Source organism: Gopherus evgoodei, chromosome 5, assembly GCF_007399415.2.
Source record: "Gopherus evgoodei ecotype Sinaloan lineage chromosome 5, rGopEvg1_v1.p, whole genome shotgun sequence".
Classification (NCBI taxonomy): domain Eukaryota; kingdom Metazoa; phylum Chordata; order Testudines; family Testudinidae; genus Gopherus; species Gopherus evgoodei.
The window spans coordinates 104,234,303-104,254,898 of NC_044326.1; the positions used below are offsets into that span (position 1 = coordinate 104,234,303).

The 20,596-nt window shown below is 47.5% G+C and overlaps 1 protein-coding gene across 1 annotated transcript in view; it reads left to right on the forward strand.

Moving 5' to 3' along the window:
* Nucleotides 1-539: 539 nt before the first annotated feature.
* PDE5A (phosphodiesterase 5A) overlaps nucleotides 540-20,596 on the forward strand; it is a 102,337-nt gene continuing 82,280 nt past the window's right edge. The window contains 1 exon segment of the mRNA XM_030564293.1: nucleotides 540-753. Coding sequence (XP_030420153.1) covers nucleotides 650-753 — 104 coding nt within the window. The 5' untranslated portion in view covers nucleotides 540-649.

The following is a 20,596-nucleotide window of genomic DNA, read 5'->3' on the forward strand; positions in this document are numbered from 1 at the left end:
TTTTCTCTCTTTCAAGGGCCTTCTCCTGAGGCATCTGCTCCACGAGGCTTCACCTTCCAAACAAGGAGCAGCTCCAGCATGCGGCACACAAACGTCTCATATTTTTCCTTCAGTCACTTAATCAAGGGCTCTCCTGGCACTGCCTTGGGCTGCAGCTGGGAGGACGTTGTGCCCCACGGACAGCAGGCTCGCTCCTGGGCGCTTCCCGCTCCCCTAGCAGAGTGCTGCTGTAAAGCCAGGTCCCTCGCGCCTTTGCCCCCGTTTGAAGCGGGGCAATCCCCGACCCCTGCACGGGGAGGTAGAGGAGCAGCCGCAGCGAGACATTTTGAGGCCAGCAGCTCCTGGGGGCGCCGGCGCTGCGGGACAGGACCGGGGCTGGAGTCGCGGCGGAGCTGACTGGCTTCCCGCCGCCTGCCCCGGGCAAACACCTGGGAGCAGGAGAGAAGCAGAAGGCTGGGTGGGGCGCTGGCTGAGCGCCAGGGTCCAGGCTGTGCGCGGAGGAAGAGGAGGAGGAGGGTCTCGTGAGCTCTCCTGTCCCTGGTTAGACAAGAGGCCGCAGGGGAGGGGGTGAAATCAGCAACAACAAGCCGAGCGCGGCGGTGGTGGCGGTGGCAGTCCGAGAGGCGGCGGGCAGCGAGCGGCTCGGACCATGGAGCGCAGCTGCCTCCCCCAGCCGCAGCAGGAAGCGGTAGAAGCCTGGCTGGATGATCACTGGGACTTTACCCGCTCTTACTTTGTTAGGAAAGCTACAAGGTAAGAGCAGCGGGGGGCGAGGCGAGGCGGCAGAGCCCCCTTCCCCGCACCCCAGCCCTCGGATTTCCCCGGCGCTGCCTCTTTTACAACCACCTTCCCTCCGCCGCTCCCCTCCCGACAGCTGCCAAAACTGAAACCAACACACAGCCGCTCTGTTCCGCTGCCACCCAAGTTCGCAGGCAGGCGCTTCCCAGGGTTTTGCTCCGCAGCGGGCTCTGCCTGCCCGGCCTGGCCCCCAGCAGAGCCGCGCTGCGCATAGGTGTTGGGTGCAGAGGGGGCTGGGGTTGCTGCACCCGAAGTGCTTTTCAGCCTGTGCAGGGTTTGCAGTTTGCTTGGGTGGCTCTCAGAGCCCCCACGCTACACGCTGCCCCGGGCGCTGCGAGGCTCTGAGCCACGGGGCAGTGGGGACTTGACATGCAGTGCAAGGGGGACTGACGGGTCTGGAAACCCTAGGCCTGACCTGGGTCTAGGGATCGCTCTGTAAACCTTCATCGTTCACTTGGCACGAGTAGCCACGGGGACACCCCCCCCTGCAGAAATAGGCCGCCCCCCCGCTTTTGGGGGTTGTGTCACTTGTTAAGGGCCACACAAGTCTCCGGGCTCCGCACAGCGGGCCGGTTCTGACATCTCAGTCCCGGGCGGCGGCCGCGTGTCTGGCGCGTACAGCAAGGCAGGGCGGGAGAGGGGGTGAGCGGGTGCAAGTGCCAAGTGGGTTCAGGCGCCTGGAACGGCTGGTCGTGAGCTGTCTCGGCGCTGCGTTTGGGGAGCGAGCTGGGGGTGTCTCCCCACTTAGGGGAGTGTGGCAGGAGTGGAGAGCATGGGGACGGGACCTGGGAATGCTTCTGCAGTTGGGGAGGGAAGTAGGGGCTAAGGGGAGTGGCGCTGTGTAGCTGGAGGAAGGGGGGGTGCCTGGCGCAGCATTTGGGGAGGGGAGCAAAGTCTGCACACGTGGAGGGGATCTGCGGCCGGAGGGGTTCTGCAGGATGAACAGAGGGAGCGGTGGGGACTGAAGGGGCTGGGGGGAGCTGCAGCAGTTAAGGAAGGCGGTGGGGATTCAGGGGGCCTGGGTAGTGCTGGCTGGTGTCTGGGAGGTGGTGTCTCCACGTGGACGAGCTCAGCGCGGGGAAGCGACCGGGGAGGGGATTGATTAGGGGTGTCTCTCGGAGGAGCACAGCCGGGTGTAGACGGTGGAGAGAAGTTCCCAGTGAGACTTAGACGCTGCAGGGAGTTCTCGGCAGGGATATTCCCCGCCAGAGGGCAGCGCTGCGCTGCCCACCGCGAGAAGCAGCCCGGGGACAGCGCCAGTGCTAAGAAGTTTTCCTATGAACTATTATTGAAGGGTGGCTTGGATTTTATTTATTTATTTATTGCAAAGATTTAGTGTAGAGATCAGAGGCGCTCGTCTGAGCTGACGCCCCTCTGGCTTGTCATGCTGCCGTTTGGAGATAAGACGAGGTATATTTGCTCATCATTATCACTGACACCTCAGCGGTGGAATTGCTGTTGAAAGGGAGTAAATGCAACTATTTTTAGAAGTGGAGTCGGGTTTCCAGTTCGAATATTTTCCTATAAACAAAGCAGTGGGGATGCAAAGTGCAGGAGGTCTGCCGCTCCTGCGACATACCGAGTGCAGGGCTGGTTAGTAAGTTGTGTAATTCGGTCCTTCGAGTGCACGCACCATCTCTGCGGATTCACTCTTGTTCCTGAGCTGCTTCCACCATCTGCTATTGCTGCTGATTTACTTACCTCCCAAGTCACTTAAGAGGAATGGATGAGTTCTGAAATGAGTTTTGCTGCTGCCCCTCTCTGCATGGGATGGAGCGGTAAGAAGAGAGAGCCCCATTAATTATTGACTTGCAGCGAGCAAGAAGGCTTCAGGGGTCAGTCACCTGCTTCCCTGTTACCATCTGTGCGAGATCCCTTCTCCTCCCCTCCTGCTGCTTCATAGCAGACAGGCTGTCAGATTCATCTCTCTGGAAAACAGCAATCAAAATGTGCTATCTTAAAAAAACCCCTAAAATAAGTTAAATAGCTTTAAGAAAATAAGAGCTGGATGGGGATAATTGGCATGTGTGGTTAACCTTTATATTTTTACAGAATACTGGTGTATGGTATATGAGTGAAGGATACTTTGTTTATCCATGAAAAATAGGGTGGTAACATTTTAACCAGCTTTGAGAAGTAGCATTTTATCAGGTCAGCTTGCCACACTTCCTTTGGAAACTGGAAGTAGCACTGAACAAATACAAATGCTAATTAATAGTAACCATTATGTCGATTTGTTTTCCCCATGAAGTAGGTTGGCTAGTCTTTTTTTTAGCACTCAGAAACAGTTGTATTTTTGTAAAGGTATGAAAAAGGCAGTGTTTTACAAAATACAAATTAATTGGGTACCTGTGACTAACTGAAATACCCTTACATTTTTATAAGATTTCTACAGAAAACTGTCAGCTTCAAATGCTTGTTTGGCAACAATTCTGTTGTTGTTTTTGTTTTATAGCAATGGAGATGTCACATTATTTTCAGAACTGTCTGCCAGTCTGACTTAAAAGTATAACAACTTGTTTCTTTTTTTGTTTTGAACTTATTTTATAAGTAGGAGTCTATACAAAGAAAAGGCACGTTTTCAGTTATTTGATGGCCTATCTGGTTTTCTTTGTATACTCTCAAATTACGCTTCATAAACCTTTAAGAGTTTGAAGGAATCAGTGTGTTTAGTAAAAACAACGAGGAATTCAGTGGCTCCTTAAAGACTAACAGATTTATTTGGGCATAAGCTTTCGTGGGTAAAAAACCCACTTCTTCAGAAGCATGGAGTGAAAATTACAGTGTATTTAGTAAAAGGTATAATTGTCTATGTTGTGGAGTTATTTTAGAATATGGCTTGATAGAGAACCTTGAACTTGATTCCATATTTTGTTATTTTTTTTAAAATTGCATCATTTGTGCTACAGTAATAATTACATTGAACAGAGGTGATTGCAGTTTACTTTTCATGTTTTGATTGCTTAACGTTGTACTTGTTCTATCTGATAAATGGGATTTCTCTGAGATTCTGACATAGTTTTTAACCTGTACTTTTAAAATCTAATTTAGTTTGCACTTTTTAGTTTGTTTCATCAGTTATATACACACATGCACGCACGCACCTTGAATTAATTTGGTAACTCATGGAACAGGTACATCATCTTTTAGTCTGAATTCATATTTCTATGTATAATTAACTTTATTTTGTTGAAGGCATCAGAGCTTTTCTGTTACATCTTCAAATATGAATACAAATGAGCAGAAACAGAATTGAGCTCCATTATTTGTTGCAAGGTTAAGAATCAAAGTTGAGAATAAACATTGAGTGTGTGATTCAAAACCCAATCATTGTAACTCTTTCCATTGATTTCAATGGGCTTTGGATCGGGATCTTATTGAGCAAGAAAGTATCTTTGCAATATTAAAATCAATTATACAAAATATTCCTCTCTCCCTTCATGGATTAATTTGTGCAATTCCTTACTCGTAGAGTAATCCCACTGACTTCAGTAGGAGTACTCACATGAGTAAATAAAAAAAAAGAAAGAAAAGATTAGTTTAGGTGGGTTTTATCCCAAGTATTTTATAAATTTAGAGCCACAGTATCATACATATTCTGTAAAAAATAGGTAATGTTTGTCTATTTTGTATAAATCACATCATCATTAATGGATTTCTGTGTATGGTTTATGGGAAGACATTTCCTAGAAAGCAACACTTTAAAATAAAATATATATTTCAGTTAATTTATAATTATTTGTAATCCACACAGCTATGGAAGCGTTGCTAGTCAGTATTCTGGACTCATGTCAGTATGGGCTGCAAGACTGGACTACTTGGGTGTTAAATTTGCATAGCATTGTTATCCTTTTTATAAAAGTTAATTATATAAACAACAGTTTAAACCTTATATTTATTATGGCTACAAGCTATGGATCTAATCCTGCAAGATGCTGAACCATCTCCTGTAGGCTGCTCAGCACTTTTTAGGAAGTGCTCAGTGTAGGCTGAAATACTTCTGTTCCACAGTTGGTACTGATTTCATGGATGAATGAATTATGTGATGCAGTATGTTCTGATATGAGAATGTACAACCTGGGCCTGATCCTACAAAAACTTATTCAAATGTGAAGCTTTTATCCACATACTTGTTTCCATTGACTACATGGGAGTAAGGACTACTCACTTGATAATGGTTTATAGTATCAGGTACCCACAGGTATTTTATTACTTTGTTTTGTACAAGGTTATATGGGAAGTGTATAAATATATATTAAATGTGAGGTTTTTATGAAAGCTCTTGTTCAATATGCAGAACAATGGTTCAAATTTGTCCCTGGCACACTTACTTAAGTTACACTAGTGCAAATATGGCTCCGTTTATTTAGGCCTGTTTAATTTTGGCTTACTCAGATGCAAAATTTTTAGTGGTAATAGTTCAGACTGTACATCTGTTGGTTTGTTGTACCACTTCTTCAAGTTCCTATTTCCTACTAAAATTAAGCTATTTCTTTTTTAAAGCATCCCTCTACTAAAATTAATCTTCCTTTTTAATGTTTTTTCCCCTTTCAAAATTTTAGAATTTTATTTGTAAAAGTGGCTTTTTCAGAAAGGGGAGAAGATGGTTTTCAAATTAAATTTAATTCTTCTCATTCTTGTACAGCATATGGACTTGATTTTAGAATCTATCTTTTGATTACCCATACTATTATTGTAGCCTTTTCATAATTGATGTTAATAATCATTCTTCTGTTACAGTTAGGGGTGAATCTGTTATCAGTATCAGATTACTGATGATATACTTTTTGTATTACTTTTGTAAAACTGTTATCCAGGCAGTTTGTCACATCACTTTCATGTCCCAAGCTTCACCCTTACTTAAAGCTCTCTTCAAGAAACCAGTATACTGTATACAATATTTCTGGTTTCCTTTATTGTTCCTCTTAAAATACTGGTGTGACTTTCTCTTAGTACCTTTCGCGCTCACAGACAAATTCACTGTTCACTGTTGATGCACTCAGCTCAGGGGAAAATTGCGTTCCAGCTATGGGCAACTTCATTGTTCCATAGAGGGTTCCCCCCCGCCCCCGGCTTCCTAAATGTATGGTATGATACATAAAAATTATTAAGCTAAGATTTGCTTTTGTCCTAGTGAAAATAAGACTCTTCGCAATAACTGTCTTGGGTTATTATAACACAGGTTGACTATATCAGTGATATGTGAAAGGGCAAGCATATTTTATTTCTGTTAATGACAGCTCCAAGTATTCCATTTGGACCGGTTTCTCAGTTCAGAGCTTCAGTCTCCATCTTCAGGGAGATATTGGAAAATGTCTTTCATTTTGAGCTATCTATGTAGTGTTGATGCTTTGTAAGCCCATGTTAGTTATAGTTCTTGGGTGTTCTCTCATAGTATTATTCATAGCAATATGCCTATGCTTAGTTTTTCTATATAAGAGGAAGTTTATGCATTTTTATAATAAGTGTACAGAAGTTCAGACTGTCAAACAGATTCTGAATGTGTGTTTTGGAGAGTTATTTTTGAATGATCAGATTTGAAAATACTTTGGTAATCCCCTCTGAAAAAAATGAATCCTAAAAATATAGAACATTTTTACAGGAATGAGTCAAATCAATCCCTTGTGTAACCTTGTTGACATTAGTCATGTTACACCATTCTGGCCACAGTGTATTTTCTCCCATTTGCACATTTTGTTCACGTCATATGTATTTACAGAGTTCGCCTGAGAAAGGAGTGGATGAGGTTAGGGTTGTTGGATTTTTTTTTCTTTTTTTTTTCTGTAAAAACCATGAAATGTGTTTCCTTTTAAAACTAAATTTCTTAAAATCCTTTTCCTCTAAGTAGCCCACACATTCTTAAACACTTTTCTCAGGAACCTTAGCTCCCCAAAGAAATGTATACACTGCATTAAGATCACTGTAAAAATTTAAGACCAACTCCAACAAATGCTTAGGCATGTGTGGAAAGTTACTCATATGAGTCAAGTTACAATTATAGGCAAGTAAGTTACACTTGTGCCTACTTGTTTGCAAGAAAGGGGTCTAAAAGGAGAAGGGCAATGCAGCTGCAAAACTTCCTATGAATTCAGAGAAAGCAGGGTCGACAGGCTCTCCCCCCCACACACCTTTTGTACAAAATGGAGAGAGCATGATTCCGCAGTGCCAGTGTAGGCAGTTCCCTCTTGGACTTTACTGGGAGCTTTGTGTGCATCAGGGTGAGAGGATCAGACCCTAACTTTTTGGTATAAGAAAATGAAGTGTGGGAAGGGGAGTATAAATTCCATTTGAAGGATGTGGGAAGGTGTGATGGATAGTCAGAGAATCTTTATCATTGGGTTAGTATTTTTTAGCCATAGGAATTCACAAACATTTTGGCTACTGGTGTCTATTGAAGAATCCTCCCAGATTTCAGCTACTGCTCGTGAATGAAGTTCCCTCCCTGTGCAGCAGGCTAGCACAAGGCTATATACTACTTAAATCTCACTTAAGTCTGATTAAACTGGTGATCAGAATGTCTTCAGGCCGAAGAGTGCATGTTCCTGTTTTCATAGTGTGTTTGCATGTTTTCGAATGTTTGTCTAAAGGTGAATTGTGTGGAGAATGTAGGATCCAGGTCAAGTACTGCAAACAATGCAGCTCAACCTCCTACAGCGTTTCCTGAGTCAGACTAATACTGTACAATCTATTTTCATTTTGAACATTAAATTAAAGGAAAGCTATTTTGCTTTGTCATAGACAAATATAATTACCAAAGTCACACAATGTAAGTCTCCCTCTTCTTTAATGTCCAAGAAACATAAATAAATTTACATGGAATAATTTGTGATTTATATGAATTGCTCAAAAAACATCATTAGATGCAAAAGACTCTATTTGCAGAGTGCCAAAAAAAAACCCTTGTTCAAATGGCCCCTGTGAGTAATTCAAGGGTTGTCATTTCACATTAGGCCTGGCACCAGCCACAAAATATATTTACTTAGTAAAAAGAATTTTTTTTTCCCATTTATTTATGTGCTAAGGGTGAATTCACTCCTGTACAAAGGCTCAGCCCAAAGCCTCTTCACCACTTAAATCCCTACTTAAGTGGGACTTTAGTAGTATATAGCGGTGAATTTCACCTTAAGGGTTTGAACCTTTTTCCACTAGAATCAATGGCTATTGGCTTCATAGGAGAGTGAATGGGTCCCATAGTTATTTTGAGGCTGGGGCAAGAAACAAACATATTAGCAGGAAAAATAAAAGATCTCATTTATTATTATTATTTAAAACCTTGACCTTTGCATCGCTGTAGTTTTGCTGTGCCTTTTTTGTATTTTGAATGGAAAAACCCTTCTAGGGCCAGATTGCTGTTTTTGAAAAGAAAACAAAAAAGGTTGGGCCTACAATTAAGCTGTAAAAGATGACTTGTAAATAGCCAAGAATAATAAATTATCATAAGGACATGCACTTTTTGGTATCTTCACTTCAACCAGCTAATCGAATTGTATGTCCTATTTAAAAAAAACCCACCAACATGAGGCAAAATTTAAATTATTGCATAACACTGAAAAATCATTACTTTTAGCTCTAACAAGAATACTGTATCTGAATCAGGAGCCAGAGTTCTTCATTTACATTTATACTTGGCAAAGAACTTGTTTAATTTGAAGATCATGAGTTGTCCCATTCATTACTCACATGTTTAAAGTTAAGCATGTCCATAGGAACTTTGCAGATCTGCGCCCATAAATGGACACTATCATCTTTAAAATCACACTTCTATCTTTAAAAAAAAAAAGTGTTTACTGTTGTTACAAGTAACACATCAAGGGATTAGAAAAGACGGTTACTCACCTTTGTAACTGTTGTTCTTCGAGATGTGTTGCTCATATCCATTCCAGTTAGGTGTACGCGCCGCGCGTGCACATTCGTCGGAAAACTTTTACCCTAGCAACTCAGTGGGCCGGCAGGTCGCCCCCTAGAGTGGCGCCACCATGGCGCTCCATATATACTCCTGCCGGCCCACCCGCTCCTCAGTTCCTTCTTGCCGGCTACTCCGACAGTGGGGAAGGAGGGCGGGTGCGGAATGGATATGAGCAACACATCTCGAAGAACAACAGTTACAAAGGTGAGTAACCGTCTTTTCTTCTTCGAGTGATTGCTCATATCCATTCCAGTTAGGTGAATCCCAAGCCTTACAAAGGCGGTGGGGTCGGAGTGAAATGTGGCAGAATAAAACTGCCGAGCCAGAGGCTACAGCCTCTCTTGACTGCTGAACCAGGGCATACTGCGAAGCAAAGGTAAGGACCGAGGACCAATGGAGCTTCGCGACAGGTCTCGTGGGTAGAAACACGAGCCAGCAAGGCGGCAGATGAAGCCTGAGCCCTGGTAGAATGCACGGTGATGTGGCTTGGGGAAATATGAGCCAAATCAGAACAAGTGGGGATGTCCGCCATCACCCAAGATGAGATCCTCTGAGAGGAAAACAAGCAAGCCCTCCCTTTGGCCCGCTACCGGGGCAGAGCTGGGGCACCTTAGGAAATGATTCTGTCAGCACAACATAATGCGAGCACTCCACAGATGTCCAAGGAGTGCAACGGTTATGCCCATTGCGTTGAGCTGTGGGTAACATGAAAGGCCAAAACACCTTAGGGAGGAAAGCCGGGTGCGGTCACAACTGCACCTTGTCTTTGTGGAACCTTCGTAAGAGCTCTGATCTCAGAGACCCGTCTGGCCAAGACTAGGTTGAGGCCCCAGGGCGGGGCTGGGCGGCGCACCCGAGGGTGCAAGCGCTCCAAGCCCTTGAGGGACCTCGAACCCATAGAGCGTGGGACACTGAACGTCCATCTTAGCCTGCTGGAAGGTAGGGACGGCTGCTGAGAGTATCCTCAGCGATGATACCGCCAGATCCTGCCGCTGAAGGCCAGAGGCAGGCCAAATAGAGGGGATCGAGACCTCAGCAGGAGCAAGATCGAGCGTACTGCAGCTGTAAAGGAAACGCTTCCACCTGGCTCGGTACGTTGACCAGGCGGAAGGCTGCCTGTCACCCCGACTCAGGTACGTGAGGCGAAGAGGCTGCAGGTCCAAGTGACGAAGCCTGTCATTGCCCTGAGTGATGAGGTCTGGGCTGACAGGCCGAGCAACGTGGTATGTCAGTGCTGCCTGGACCACTCTGGAGTGATCATGATGATGCACGCTCCGCCCCTGCGGAATTTGAGCAGGACGTAACGAACCAGTGGGAACAGCGGGAAGGCATAATGCAGTTGGCCGTTCCACGGCAGCAGGAATGCGTCCAAGATCGATTCCGAGGAGAGACCTTGGAAGGAGCAGAACACCTGGCATTTCCTGCACTCGCGGTGAGCGAACAGGTCTGTGTGAGGAACCATTTCCACTTCCGGAAAGCGGGACGCCTCACATGGGGCAGAGTGATGACTCGTAAGACAGGAAAGACCTGCTGAGTCAAAGAGATAAGACGTTCCGAACGCCTGGGAGAAAGGACGTCGCCAGCTCCATCGAGTGGGCCATGCAAAAGACCCGGAAATGGATGGCCTCCTGACAAAAAAGGGGGGAGGACTATGTCCCCCCTGAATGCTTATGAAGCACCTGGCCATTGTGTTGGCTGTAAACACCGAGATACAACGGCCTCGCAGCTGCCGATGGAACCCCTGGCATTGCAGGCGGACTACTCTCATTTTTGGGGCATTAATGAGGAATGCCAGCTCCCTAGAAGACCGAAGGCCTTAAGCTCGGAGGTGACCATGAGCACTCGAGCAGAGAGATGATGCGTCCGCCGTCAGGGGCAGTGAGGGCTGGGGCGGATGAAACCGCATCCTGTCCACACCAAGGAGGGAGTTAGCCACCACTCTAGGGAGCCTAAGGCGTTCGAGGGAACGGTGACTACCATGACCATTGGCTCCCTGTCCAAGCGGTACGCCGAGGTGGGCCGGACTTGGAGAGGACGGAGGCGGAGCTTGGCGCGTTTGGTTACAAACTTGCAGGCAACCATGGACCCAGGAGACTGAGACAAGAACGAGCTGAGGTCGTTGGGAAAGCCTTCAGACCTCAGATGATTGATGCCATCGCCTAAAACCGCAGTTGCGATAAGCAGGCTCCGGCTAGGTAGGAGACCAAGATAGCCCCTAGGAAGCCCAACCTCTGCGTGGGAACCAGAGCGGATTGCTCTATTAGTAATCATCAGGCCTTGATCTGTGAATAAGACCGTGACGATGCCCACGGGCTGAGTGGTTTGTGTGTCAGAGTCTCCTCGGATAAGCGAATCGTCCCAATACGGAAAAACGCATATCCGACATAGCTACGGTAGGCGGCGACTATGGCCATAAACCGGGAGTATTCACCGCTGGCTATAAAGCGGAGGCATCTCCCATGCGGAGGGAAGATGGCATTGCAAAAGTACGCGTCCTTCCTATCCAGGGCGGCATAGTAGCCCCCCGGAGGCAAGGATGGAATAATGGTTCCCAGGGATACCATGCAGAACTTCAACCTTATCCCAAACCGGTTGAGTCCATGCAGGACCAGGGAGGTCTGACCTGTGGTCGAGTGGGGGACTAGGGCATAACGGGAGTAAAACCCCTAGCCCCTTTCGTCCGCTGAAGGGGAACAGGGCTGGAGCAATTTTAAGGTGGTACCTATGCTCCATCGTGCGCAGGACCCAGCGATCTAAAAGTAACTGGGGCCATGCCAGGAGAAAGCGGGATCAGGATCCCGTCCTGCGACTGGTACACCGCCCTCCGGCGAACCTTGGAAGGTCCGTCTTTGGTCCCAGTGGTAATTGCGAGGGACCTTGACTTTGGCTTTTAGGGGGCCTGACGTTTGTCTGCGACCACCTTGGCCTTGCCGTTTTCCAGAGTTCTGCCTCTGGCTAGGCACAGAGTATGGCGGCTGGGGCCATAAAGGCCTGCGTTTGGTCGCAGGCGTATACATGCTGAGACGCATTAGGACCCTATTGTCCAGCAGGCTTCGCAGTCTGGGGCTGTCTCTGCCGCGAAGATGCCTTTACCAACAAAGGGTAAATTCTTTCCCCCGTCCTCCAAGACGGCAGCGAACTCTAGGTGGGAGGTTCGAGGGAGAAACTCCTCCACCCAGGTGCTATAATTATCGCAGCTAAGCAAGGCTTGTTGCTTTGCTACCCAGAGGTGCAGGGCCCCTGCAGAGTACACCTTGCATTCGCCAAGGCTCTTTCTGCTTCGGGGCTGGCGCCCGCTGGCCATGATATCAGGATCGTGGTCCTGAGCATAAAATCCGCGCATATGGGGTGACACGGATGCGTGTCCGGACGGCCATGGAGGTACTAAAAGAGGGCACGGGCCGAGTCTCTGACTCACTCGGACCTTGCCCAACTCGGCACCGGGGACCGGCATCGGGAGGCGTATCGGTACCTGGAACGAGATCCAGACCCGCAACCAGAACGGTGTCGGGAGGTCGACCGAGATCTCGAGGCTCGGAGAAGAGCTACAGGAGGCAAGGTACCTGCCCCGGTGCCAGATGTCGGAACGGTGCCGATAGCGGGTCAGCGAACGGGATACCGACCGGTGCAGTGAGTGTGACCAGTACCGAGGAAAACAGTACCGGGACTGCCAGTGGTGTCCGGCGTGCCGACAGGACTTGGAGCGTCTGCGGGACCGTGATCATAGACGGTGCCGCTCTGCTGTACTGACAGGGGACAGTCCCTTGAAGAGACTGTATTACCCGTACCGGCGGTGCCCGGGTCAGGCAGCACTGACTCCGTCATGGCACTGAGAGCCCTCGCCGTTGGTAACATCTCCGGCGCGCAGGGAACAGCAGGCTCAACCACAGTGCGTACTGGGGAGCTGTCAGGCACCGGATTCGACGGCCCTCGTGGGGCCGGGATCCATGGTACCGAGGTCATCAGAGCTTCGGTAGGTGCCGGTGCCGGGAGAACCGAGTTAGATAAGCCGTCTGGCTGGGGTGCCGTCAGCACTGAAGCAGCGGGAGTAATACGCTCAACCACGGCGCGTGCCGGGGAGCCGTCGGGCACCGGATTCTACGGCCCTTGCGGGACCGGGATCGACGGTGCCGACGTCATCGGTGCCGCAGCAGGTGTCGGTGCCGGGCGATCCGACTTAGACTAGCCCTCTGGCCGCGGTGCCGTGGGCACGGAAGCAGCCGGAGAATTAGCTCGACCACGGCGCGTGCCGGGGAGCCGTCAGGCACCGGATACTACGGCCCTTGCGGGACCGGGATCGACGGTGCCGACGCCATCGGTGCCGCAGCAGGTGTCGGTGCCGGGCGATCCGACGTAGACGAGCTCTCTGGCTGCGGTGCCGTTGGCACGGAAGCAGCCGGAGCAATACGCTCAACCACGGCGCGTGCCGGGGAGCCGTCAGGCACCGGATTCTACGGCCCGTGTGGGACCGGGATCGACGGTGCCGACGCCATCGGTGCCGCAGCAGGTGTCGGTGCCGGGCGATCCGACGTAGACGAGCCCTCTGGCTGCGGTGCCGTTGGCACGGAAGCAGCCGGAGCAATACGCTCAACCACGGCGCGTGCCGGGGAGCCGTCAGGCACCGGATTCTACGGCCCGTGTGGGACCGGGATCGACGGTGCCGACGCCATCGGTGCCGCAGCAGGTGTCGGTGCCGGGCGATCCGACGTAGACGAGCCCTCTGGCTGCGGTGCCGCTGGCACGGAAGCAGCAGGAGCAATACGCTCAACCACGGCGCGTGCCGGGGAGCCGCCAGGCACCGGATTCCACGGCCCTTGTGGGACCGGGATCGACGGTGATGACGTCATCGGTGCCGTAGCAGGCGTCAGCGCCGGGCGATCCGACTAGACGAGCTCTCTGGCTGCGGTGTCGCTGGCACGGAAGCAGCAGGAGCAATACGCTCAACCACGGCGCGTGCCGGGGAGCCGTCAGGCACCGGATTCTACGGCCCTTATGGGACCGGGATCGACGGTGACGACGTCATCGGTGCCGTAGTAGGTGTCAGCACCGGGCGATCCGACTAGACGAGCTCTCTGGCTGCGGTGCCGCTGGCACGGAAGCAGCAGGAGCAATACGCTCAACCACGGCGCGTGCCGGGGAGCCGTCAGGCACCGGATTCTACGGCCCTCGTGGGACCGGGATCGACGGTGCCGACGTCGTCGGTGCCGGGCGAGCCATCTTAGACGAGCTGTCTAGCTGTGGTGCAGCTGGCACAGAAGCAGCAGGAGCAGTAAGCTCTACCACGGCGCGAGCCGGGGAGCTGCCAGGCACCGGATTCCCTGGTCCTGGGGGACTGGAATCGACGGAGCCGAAGTCATCGGTGCCTCTGCAGGCCGGATAACGCAACTGAGGCGAGCTCTCTGGCTGCGATGCAGGTGGCACGGAAGTAGCGGGAGCAGGGGGCTCAACCACGGCGCGTGCCGGGGAGCCGCCAGGCACCAGCAGGAATCGTAGACTCTCTCGACCTCGGAAGAAGGGAACGGTGCCGAGTCGACATCGGTGCCGGCGACGGTCGGTGCCGGAAGGCCTTGGTGGTACCGGCGGGGTCCGGTGCCGAGGAGGCGCTTCTGCCCGCCGCTTGAACATCGCTCCGCGCCCAAGGTGGAGGGGCAAGTGAAAGTCCCGCACCTTTTTGTTCTCGGCTTAAAAGCCTTGCAAATGGGGCACTTATCTGTCAAGCGTGATTCCCTGAGGCACTTCAAACAGGAGTCATGTAGATCTCTCTTCGGCCGCGGCTTCTGGCAAGCCGGGCCCCTTTTGAAAACCCGGTGAGCCATGCATGGCTCCGGCACTGGGCTCATGGAAGGGGCTACTTCCTGAACCCCGCTAACTAAACTAACCATGTTAGCAAGGAAAACACGTATAACCATACAAATATATATATAAAAGTGTTATAACTGCATAATTATATACGAGAAAACGAGTAGCTAGGGAAGTGGAGGTCAGCTAAGCCGCGCTCCACTGTTCCAACGACCGACACGGGCGGTAAGAAGGAACTGAGGAGCGGGTGGGCCGGCAGGAGTATATATGGAGCGCCATGGTGGCGCCACTCTAGGGGGCGACCTGCCGGCCCACTGAGTTGCTAGGGTAAAAGTTTTCCGACGAATGTGCACGCGCGGCGCGTACACCTAACTGGAATGGATATGAGCAATCACTCGAAGAAGAACAAAATAGTTTTCTACGTGTTTTCAGTTATGTGCATTTGACAGCACTTTGTATATTGTTTTTTTTCATTATTTCCACTATGTAGTCATACAATTTCTCCTGTTTGTTTAGGTCTTTCACAAAGCATGAGGGGAGAGAAAAACATTTTAAAAATGTGTGAAAATGGGAAAACCTCAACTCTTGGCAAGGGAACACATGGCAGTTTTAGTGCCAGAAACGACCTTGAACTGTTTTGTTAAAAAAACTAGATTTCAAGTTGATGATGATCCTTGAAATTATTTCCGCATCTAAATTACATCAAAAAACTGAAAAGAAAATTTGTTGACGGCTAGTGGTTATTCTAAGAAAAGCACATTGATAAGGATTAATTATTAGGCCTATCTTGAAAAACTATTGACTTCAACAGCAGTAGGATCAGGCTCTAAAAATTAATGCAACTGAATGTTGGCATTCTATACCAGATGAATTCAGGCGTGAGTGTCTTTCTTCTAAGGATCTCAAAGTGCTTTATAGATGTTAAGGCGATCCCTTTGTGACCCTTATTGACACAGCTAGTATCACTACTAATGTGAGGAAGGCAATCCTAATTTCTCCTTAACTCATTAAATATCACCATAGGATTTTTGGGGTAGGTAAGGATAATATCTATTTTGCAGATGGGTAAAATGAAACGCATGGTGGTGAAGTCACTTATCTAAGGTCACAGTGAATTAGTTGCAATGAGAGCAGTTAGTGGGGAACAGTATCGTCTGTGGGATTGAACCAGGAGTCAGGAGAGCTCAGCTCTACTCTCAGATCTGCCCCTGGCCTGCTGTGTGATCTGGGGAAGTCACTTCTCCTCTGTGCCTCTGTTTCCCCTTCCACCCACTTTCCGTCCTTGTCTATTTTACTTGTAAGCTCTTTATACAAATAATAAACAACAAGAGCTGGGGTTATGTAGCTCTGTACAAGGGAACATCCGTGTAGTGAAGGATATGTTTTTCCCCAAATATTTTATTCTCCATTTTCATTATCCCTCCAATAACACCCCCCTCCCCGCCCAATCCTCTCAAAAGGTTTTCTGTTGGAAGAGGTTACCTGGCAAATTCAGTTCTCACCATACTCTAACATTCAACATCTTATAAATGAGAGGGAGGAGTGGATGTGACTAAATGCAAATGACTGTAAAAATAGCCATCACCTACTCCCATTCATGAACTTTGGGCTCAGTTATGGTTGCCACAGTGCAGGCTCACTGGAAGAAAAGGATGCAGGCAGGCAGTAAGGAGGGCGTGTGGCTGTAGCTGCACACGAAGCAATGTTTAAAGGGCTACGCTGGGATGAGAGCATATTACAGTTTTGAAAGGGTGAACAGACTTCTTGCAGCACCTGGATATTAGTATTTTCTCCTGTTTTATACAAAGCTAATCTCTGCTGTCACTGCTGCAACTTCTCCCTCACAGCAGTTCTCTGGCCCCAAGAACCTTAGCGCCAAATCCTACAAATACCTATGCCCCTTGAAGACAGCTTGTGTGATTTAGGAGTGTTTGCAGGATTGACCCTTAATTTGGTCCTTTTCACATCCCATTTGTCTCATAAATAGTGATTTCTCATTTATTTCCACTAATCTCTCTTGTAGTTCAGTGTGTGTCTGGTACTGATAGACCTTACTTACATGGCTTATTGTATGCTGAGAAAATAATTGTTATACTTGTCATGCATGGCTATGGAAAATGGTACTAAAAAAGCAAAAACAAGTCAAGTCAATCCTCTGATTGATTTTTAAAATAGATTAAAATGACTATGTTTTGCATTTCATCCAAATAAAACATTAGTTCTTCAACCCATGCATATAGCTGTATGAGAAAACGGAGCTGAATAATTTCCTTATAAGAAGTGTTACTCAGAACAGGTCAATAAAATTGTTGTTAATCCAGCTGAATTTAAACAACTTTACTGTTACCTAAATTCTGCAAATGCCTAATCAGTTTAAAGTATAAGAACATGTTTTGCTCTCGTCTTAATCTACACAATTTCGTTAAAAACCCACACAGTAACCTGTTAGCAGGTTACTAGACCACCATCAAAGAGACATTTTGGGGGAAGATATATGTTTTTCTAATTATGCAGTTCTACAGTCAAGCTAACAGAATATATAATGCATAGTCTTGTGCCATTTCAAAGTGCTTTACAAACAGAGTCTAATAGTGCAAACTCTCTTTCTAATGAGGAGAAGGCCCTTATTCCAAGGCAGTGGGACTACTTGTATGAGAAAAGTCTTACACAGTCAGGTTCTAAATCCTCTCACCACCCCTGTGAAGCAGGTAGATAAGTTTTGAAATCCCTACTTTACAGATGGAGAAGATGAAATGGAAAGATTGAATCATTCTTGGTCCACAGAGTCAGAGCTGGGCAGGGCTGCCCAGAGGATTCAGGGGGCCTGGGGCAAAGCGGGGGAGCTGCGGCGCTTGTCCTCACCCAGCGGCGGTCCGGGTCTTCGGCGGCATTTTGGTGGCAGGGAGCCCTTCAGTCGCTCCGCGTCTTCGGCAGCACTGAGGGGCCCCCCTGCTGCCTGGGGAAAATTGTCCTACTTGCCCTCCTGCCCCCACCGCCAGGCAGCCCTGGAGCTGGGTTTAGAGGTTTTTGTTGTTTGTTTGTAATTGTTATTACATTAGTAAACCTGTGCTATGGCACTTTACAAACAAACAAAGTGGCAAGTCTCTTCTCTGAAAAACGAAGTCCATACTGTAACCAGTACACTGTGCACCTGATTCTCCACTGCCTTATATTTTGTAGTCACTTACACCTGTGCAAACTGAGTGTGAAACACTACCAGGACAGAGTGATAGCATTTTACTCTTCCTTTCATCACATGTAAATGATCACACAGATGCAAGGCAGCAGAGAATCAGGCTCCGTGTACCTCTTATAATAAACTGTGGTCGTTCAGTAGGTGGAAACAAATTTATCATAGACTTACAAATGTTAAGTATCTGAGTACATTTGGCTGATTAATGAGCAGGTTAGGAAGGCTATTCCATCTTGTTCTTTGCTTGTATAAATGCGTTTAAATTTGATTTTACAGTATTTCTAACCACCAATGTTCAAAAATTATGAGTCAGATTCCACACAATCTGAGATTGGATTAAAAATCAAAGAGTTTTTAACATAATAATAAATGGGTTTTTTAGTTGCCTTCTAGTTTCTGAGCCTTCAGGGTGCACTCAAATCACATTTTCAAGCTTTCTTTGCAACCAGGAGGGCTAGAAGCTTATTTTTGTTAATAAAAACAGAGATTTTCAGGTAATTGTTTGTCTCTAGAGCTAAGGCTTAAAGAAAAATGCTAAATATCACACGTCTCATGCTGAAATCACAAGAGTCAGGAACACGGATTTTAATCCAGGGATGCTCACGGAGTCTTCTTATACAACTATTTATTTAATAATCACCTGTTTTTTTCCTATGGGGATATTTTTGGCCATTTTCATGATTTTTTCCCCCTCTAATTTCCCTTTCCTCCTTCCATTAAGATAATGATTAAGATGTTGGCTTCTTATTTTGTCTCTTACTCAAACAGTTTGCAGCATGAATTTGCTGACATGCCTCTTGAAAAGTATGATTTCATGTATTTTTATTGTACAAAGTCTTCTCTCCCACATTTTAACATCATCTGTGGAAGCTCAGCATATTAAGTGCTATAAAGATGTCCTTCTTAAAATCAGAGTTATGATAATATATTAATCATTCTTCCTATTGATGTAGTTTTTCATATGAAAGTATCATTTCATAAGCCATTTGGGTGAAACCAGATCTCTTTTTCAAAGAGATATTGATGACCTGTAAAGAAGACAGATAATTGAGAATATTTATTTATATTAAATAAACCCCGAATTTACTTCCTAATTTTTTTTAAAATAATTAACCATAACCCTCTCTTTCACAGCAATAGTGGAGTCATTTATTGGTCATTCTATTGCATTTTATTATCCGACATCATTTTCTAGTAATCAGACTGGTTTAATATTCATGGGTGCTTTATAATAGATGTTGATGTACACAGTAATAGTAATTATTATTATTATTTCACCCAAAAGTGTGCTAGGCGCTTCACAGAAGAAGGGGACAGGATTTCATCCCACCTGTTTCCCCACTGAACTCGATGGCAACACTCCCATTGACTTTAATGGGGCCAGCATTTTATCCAAGTTAGCTACCCAAAAGAGCATGCAGTCTAAAGCCCTGATTCTGCAAAAGACTTAGAATTGTGCTTAACTGTATGGACTGTAGTACCATTGACCTTGACAGGATTATCTCACAGTGTGTGAATAATAAGCACATGTGTAAATATTTGCAAGATCAGGACCAAAATACTGCAATTGGGAGCCCAGATAGAGATCAGATTCTACTTTCAGTTATGGTGTGATTAAGAGCAGAAATTGGTCCAGCAGCTCTATTAGATAATTTTAACCAACCACTGCTCTGAGGGAAAAAATATTCTCTCATATATGACCCTGAAATCCTTACTGATGTGTTGTCTACAGTTACATCACTTCTTTTCCTGAACAAGTATTCACTACATAGGCCTTGTCTACACTACGTGTTTATACCGATTTTAGCAGCGTTAAACCGATTTAACGCTGCACTTGTCCACACAACGAGGCCCTTTATATCAATATAAAGGGCTCTTTAAAGCGTGAAAGAAAAGGGAAAAAAATCGTTTGTTGATTTTTTTCAGTGTCACCATATGTCTACTGCATGCTGCTGGTAGACACGGTGCTGGGGCAATGAACAGCAGCATCCTCTCCCCTCCCTTCCCCGGTGGCAGACGGTACAGTGCAGTAGGACTGGTAACCGTCCTCATCATCAGCCCATGAGTGCTTCTGGCTGGCCTCAGGTGAGGTCGGCCAGAGGCGCCTGGGTAAAAATAGGAATGACTCCCAGTTATTCCCAGCAGATGGTACAGAACGGCTGGTAACCATCCTCATCATAGCAATTGGGGGCTGAACTCCATCAGCCTCCCCCTTTCATGTCTAAAGAAAAGATTCTGTACTGCCTGGACTATCATAGCAGCGGGATGCTGTGCTTCTCTCCCCTCCACCATTTAATGTCCTGCCTGGACTATCATAGCAGCTGGAGGCTGCCTCCCCCTCATTTTCTCTCACTAAAAAGTCAGTGTTGCTTATTCCTGCATTCTTTATTACTTCATCACACAAATGTGGTGGGGGGACCCTGCAATGGTAGCCCAGGAGGGTTGGGGGAGCAGGGAAGCAACGGGTGGGATTGTTGCAGGGGCACCCCCTAGAATGACATGCAGCTTATCATTTCTGCGGGATCTGACACGGAGCGGCTGTGCTCTCTGGTACACTGGCTCTCTAGTACACTTGCCCGATATTCTAGGCAGGACTGACTCTATTTTTAGATACAACGTAAAGGAGGAAATGACCCAAGGGGGTCATTCTCATTTTTGTCTTTGCGCCCCCAGCCAACCTCAGCGAAGATCAGCCAGGAGCACCCATGACAGCAGCAGATGGTACAGAACGACTGATAACTGTCATCTCATCGCCAGTTTACAATGGCATGGCAGATAACTGTCTCTGCTATCTTGCAAAGGCAAATGAATGCTGCTGTGTAGCACTGCAGTACCGCCTCTGTCAGCGGCATCCAGTACACATACGGTGACAGTGACAAAAGGCAAAACGGGCTCCATGG